The following is a 5,782-nucleotide window of genomic DNA, read 5'->3' on the forward strand; positions in this document are numbered from 1 at the left end:
ATTGGTAAGGCCAAATCCTTGTTCTCAATTTGCTTCGCTTATGACCTAGATCAATTTCCAAGCATTGATTTCAAATCATCCAAGGCTGCCGATTCATTGAAGTGGTTCGCAATCCTAACCCTAGCCGGTTTCGAGGTTCCCCGCGTGACGTCTCTTCTTTTCTCGGATCGCCGGTTCATCAAGTAGCATGCCCGTCGCTTCAATTTCGTACCTACATTGCTTGCTTCCTAGGTTTTTCACATCTATTAGATATATTGTATTTATTTGTATATCCATCTATTCCATCGTGCAGCGTGTCGGTGCCATTGAGGTTCTTGTGGCAGTTGTCAGTCAACTCAGAGCCAAGCTCGCGAGTACGGAATGAGGCCAAGCCTCGGGAGTGTTAGTTTGATAGTTGATCTTCGTTAGCGACAGTTCATCCTCTTGTCAGATCAGATGGCTCGCACAAAGAATGTTGGTGGTGGTCCAGGAGATGACGATCGGAGGCCCCCGCCTCGCCAGCCTATAGGACCGAAAGGCAAGGCAACGAAGCAGGTGACATCCAAGAAGCGCAAGTACCCCGACGCAGAGATAGCGAGAGTAGCAGCAGTCGCTGAGGCCGCAGAGCGTGCTGAGAGAGGTGGTGCTCGTAGTGGAGTTGTCATAGTAGATCATCTGGCACCAGACGCGTAGGGTAGACTTAGGGAGATTGAGTGACTTCATGGTAGTCCACCTGGGACTGTCATGATGGCAGGACGTCATTTGGCTATTGAGGAGCCTCAGCGTTAGGGGGAGTCTCAGTAGGAGTCACAGCAGCAGCCCCCATCAGCAGAGCCTCAGCCAGCTCAGGAGACTCAGGAGGGCCAGCAGGCCGAGGAGACCAAGCCGGCACCCCAGCTACGCCGCTCTAGTCATACCAGTGCTACAGTTCCATCGAGGCCAGCTACATAGCTTAGGGGTTCACACCCACTGCCTAGACCACAGGGTCTGCCTCTAGTGGTACACCTTGACTTGAGGGCCGCTACGGCCAGGCAGGTTCGCCAACTGAGGTTTGTTGAGTTTGACGTGTGGTTCCCTCTGAGGAGGGATGAGAGAGCAGTAGAGGGTTTCTATACACCGCTCTAGGAGGATTTCTACAATGCTTATCTCAATAGTAGGGCAGTGTTTAGATCTCAGCAGGTATGCAGTATAGAGTCTATTGTGGCAGCAGCCGTAGAGCATATCCGCCCCTACTTATCATATTTTCTAGGGCTGACAGATCTGATTGGCCGGACAGGAGTGTATGTACCATCTTGGGTTTGGCAGTTCTACGCATCGCTCTACGTTGACCCGCATCATAACTTCATACACTTTGCATTCAATGGCAAAGATTATAGGGTGATGAGTTTTAGGGCCTGGGAGATACTTAGGCTACCGGATCAGCCTATTAGATTGCATGAGGTATGTTATGGACAGCAGGAGCCTCCCAGGCGTCCTCATGGAGGTTTAGTGCCCCCTACTGATCTTGTGCGACATTGCTTCAAGGAGCCCTTTGGTGAGGGATCAAGGAGGAACCCCAGTGACCTGACTCCTATAGCTCGAGTACTAGAGGCTATTATCAGGAGGACACTACTTTCTAGGTTGGGATACAGAGAGGGTCTAACTCGCTTATAGCTCTAGCTCCTCAACGCCCTGATGCAGCAGACCATGTTCGACATTTGGGACCTCCTTCTATCAGAGATGGAGGATATATAGCTAAGGGTTTCAAGGGTTGTAGACAGCTTCCATATGCACATTGGATTACATTCCTGATGCTCTAGTCTATGCAGGTTAGGACCCTAGAGATGGTTGCCGAGTATAGAGGTGCCACCATAGAGTTTCCAGCTTATAACATGGCACAGAGGATCAGGCACAACACACCACAGGCACCCACTCAGCCCAGTAATTGTCCAGATGTTCTAGAGTTAGTAGCTCAGTAGGACAAGATCATCAGAGGCATAGCCGCTACTAAGGAGGAGCAGCTTGAGGCACAGCAGGAGATGACCGAGTCTAGTGACAGTTCGGATGATGACTATCAGCCGATTCCTCAGATGCCTCCACGCAGACATGATGTAGAGGCTGGCAGTTCTAGCTTAGCTCCACCTGCACCGCAGACAGACCCCGCTCTAATTGCTATTCTTGAGCGGATGTAGTAGGATCAGGCACGACAGGCTCAGAAGACCGCTGCCAACTTCGCACAGTTTCAGGCTCATCAGGACGAGTTCTAGTGGCAGTAGCAGCTCCTTCAGCAGCAGCAGCAGCAGATGCATCAGTAGCAGTTACTCATGCAGCAGCAGCTTATGGGATTCATGTAGCATATAGTAATAGCACTTGGGGCCCCACAGCCATAGCCTTCGCCCTAGCTTGCTTAGCGTGCCACCACTATGATGACTTCAGTAGTACAGCCTAGTGGGCTTTAGAGTCAGGGACAGCCTCCAGCTCTGTTTGCTTCACCCACAGTTCAGGTGTCCTAGTGGTTGTCCTCACCAGAGGTAGCCCTGTAGTTCACACCATATCTACGGGCTTCTCACTAGATCAATCTTCCTCGCTATTTGTGCCTAACACGTCAATCTCTAGGAGTCTTAGAGCATCCTTTAGCGAGTTGACTGGCATGCCTACACCTCCACATATGCATGCCACCGGTCCTTCTACAACAGCTCCAGTTGTCATGACTACTCAGAGGCTCCCGTCTTCTATCGCATCTTTAGATCCTACGACAGACGTACCAGCAGCATCATAGGCCGCACCTACCCCAGCTTAGACCCAAACCGCTTCAGCGACACTTCCTACCCTAGAGGGTCAGTCAGTACAGACCTCAGGGTTAGATGATGATGGCGCCTAGTTCCAGCCTGCCCCTCGTACCTTAGCGCCCGGCTCGTCCGCTATAGCCCCGCCGACCGACCCTTAGGTTTTGGTGTTTGACGCCAAAGGGGGAGAGGGTTCGAGTATGTAGACTCAGGGGGAGCGACATTTAGGGGGAGCTAGTTATCTAGTATTAGCTTATTATATACATTTGGAGTTTTATTTGTGTGATACACTATTACTATTATGCATTCGTGTGTTACTTTCATGCATATTATTATATCTATGTGATAGTGATATCGACGTGATTGTGATATATGACATATGTGCTCTCTACTTTACATTAATTTATATGTCATATCACTTGTGTTATGCTCATTTGCCTTTGCTTCCGCGTTTATACTCTGATGCAAATGAGCTTTGTTACTTGTACTCTTACTTAATTCATATCCTTTGAGTACATTGTGTTGGCTTGGGTCATATAAGCTTGACTAACACTTTTGTTCTTATCGACAAAAGCTTATATGAACCAAGCCCATCAAAAACCTCACTCTTTCACATACTCGAGGTGGTATTGTCATCAATCACCAAAAAGGGGGAGATTGAAAGCATCTTGGCCCCTAGTTGGATTTCGGTGATTAATGACAATATAAGATTACTATGACTAACATATGTTTTGCAGAGGCAATTGAGTTAGGTCATGGTAATGGAGATCGATTGGGCAATCAAGGTTGTCATGCTCCTACGATGGAAATCGTTTCGGTTTCAAAGGATGGACGACAAGGTTAAGGATAACTAGTTCTAAGTGTCGATTGGAGTTGGAGTTACACTTAGAGTAGTTTAGGACTTTGTTTTTCCTGTGGCTATACTATTAAGGGGGGTATGGATGGGTATCTTGACCTAGGTGAGTCTAGTGAGTTAGGTGTGGTGCACACTTATTAAAACTAGCTCTAGGTAGCTCTTACGAATGCCTAAGATCCCTTGGAGCAAACTTTATTCACATATGATTGAGAGTTGGAAGTAAATGGAGGGTCAAATGCTGACCGGACGCTGGCTCTGGTGCGACTGGACGTTGGCCGCAGGGTCTGGTCAGTTCATTTGATCAAGGTGACTACGTTTGGTATGACCGGACGCTGGAGAGGTCAAGTGATCGGACGCTGAGAGGCAGCATCCGGTCGACTCCAGTAAGGTTCCAGAGAAGGGAATCTACGACCGGACATGTCCGGTCAGTGCTGACCAGACCCTGAGGGTTCAGTGTCCGGTCGAGTATAGTAAGGTTCCAGTAAGGGTTTAATGCGACCGGACGCGTCCGATCAGTGGTGATCGGACCCTGCCAGCGTCTGGTCAACACATTATCACTGGAATGCGGGTTGAACTGACCGGAGCATTCGATCACCCGGTAGAAGCTCATAACGGTTTGTTTTTTAGGCTACCTTATAAATAGAAGCTCCACTCGTGTGTGGAGTCACTTTTGCTCATTCCAACAGCTGAGAAACATGTTTGTGAGTGCTAAGAAGAGCAAGGTCCTAGTGAGGTGATTGAGATTTGAGAATCCAAGAGAGTAGCCTCGTTAGTGAATCAAGAGTAGTCAAGTGTGCATCCATCTTCTCATTAGGCTTCGAGTGGTCAAGTGAGAGTTCATGCTTGTTACTCTTGGTGATCGCCATCACCTAGACGGCTTGGTGGTGATTGGGAGCTTGGTGATCACCCGGCGGAGCTTGTGGGTGACCCGACTCAAGTTGTGAGCGGCTTTGGGTGATTCACCACGATAGAGTGTTGAAGAATCAACCCGTAGAGAGCACTTGATCCTTGCGCGGATCAAGGGGGAGCTACACCCTTGCGCGGGTGCTCCATCGAGGACTAGTGGGGAGTGGCGACTCTCCGATACCTCGGCAAAACATCGCCGCGTTCCTCTCTCTCTATTTACTTTGAGCATTTACTTTGAGCAATTCAATACTTGTCTTTATATTCATAGAATTGCCATGCTAGATTAAGTTTGGAACATAGGTTGCAAGTCCGTTGTGCGTTAAATTAATAGAAACACTTTTTTAGGCACAAGGGGTTAATTGGGCTAACCGTAGGATTTGATTATTGCAAGAAAATTTAGAATTAGCCCAATTCACCCCCCTCTTGGGCATCTTGATCCTTTAAGAGCGGACCCTTCTGGCTTGCTCATGTGCCTTCGGCACGGGACAAAATTTCATGTCGACAACCCTCGATAAGATGGGCATCCCTTGGAGCAGCATGCGCTCTAGCAAGGCGCCATTTTACAGGATTGTGCCAGGGAAGGAAACTGTGCCCCTTGGGCGCATCAGGCTCAGCGTCACCTTCGGCCAGCTAGACAACTTCCGTAAGGAGCCACTCACCTTTCAGGTTGTCAACTTCCCCGGCATCTGCCACGCCCTCCTCGGTCGACCGTGCTGCGCCAAGTTTATGGCCATCCCCAACTACACATACCTGAAGCTCAAGATGCCTGGCCCGAAGGCGGACATCACCGTTGAAGGTAGCTTCGAGCAAGCCTACTACTGTGAGCAAGACTATGTCACCCATGCAGCTGCACTCATCACCCCCAGGCCGCGATGTAGAAGGGGCACCGGTGGAGGAAGCAACCAAGGTAGCGGTGGTGCTCGAATAACCAAGCATCGGCGACGCGCCCAAGGCATCTGGTGGCAGCGGTGCTCGGCTGGCCCCTCCATCTAGGCGCTCAGTCCCCCATAAGGGGCTGACCCAATCGAGGTCAGTTTCGACCTTTCCCCATGAGGGAAGGCCATCACTGAGCCATTCGTCCAAAAGTGACGCTTCCCGAGCCAAGGCCCGCCTGCCGACTTTAACACCCCTGGTGTTACGAGCTCGTTTAGTACCATGATTTAGGCCTAAGAAAAATTTCTAAAACGATTTTCTCGGGTTTTAAAATTTGACTTAAGTTTAAAAATGTATGATAGCAAATAAAAGGACGAATGACTTGTTTATTTGATTAAGCATA

The 5,782-nt window shown here is 49.3% G+C and overlaps 1 protein-coding gene across 1 annotated transcript; it reads left to right on the plus strand.

The window, feature by feature from the left end:
• Positions 1-5,022: 5,022 nt before the first annotated feature.
• LOC136526036 (uncharacterized) lies at positions 5,023-5,499 on the plus strand. The gene has a single exon (XM_066518824.1). The coding sequence runs from the start codon at positions 5,023-5,025 to the stop codon at positions 5,497-5,499; it is 477 nt and encodes a 158-aa protein (XP_066374921.1).
• The last annotated feature ends 283 nt before the right edge of the window (positions 5,500-5,782 follow it).

Source organism: Miscanthus floridulus, chromosome 19 (genome assembly GCF_019320115.1).
Source record: "Miscanthus floridulus cultivar M001 chromosome 19, ASM1932011v1, whole genome shotgun sequence".
Classification (NCBI taxonomy): Eukaryota; Viridiplantae; Streptophyta; class Magnoliopsida; order Poales; family Poaceae; genus Miscanthus; species Miscanthus floridulus.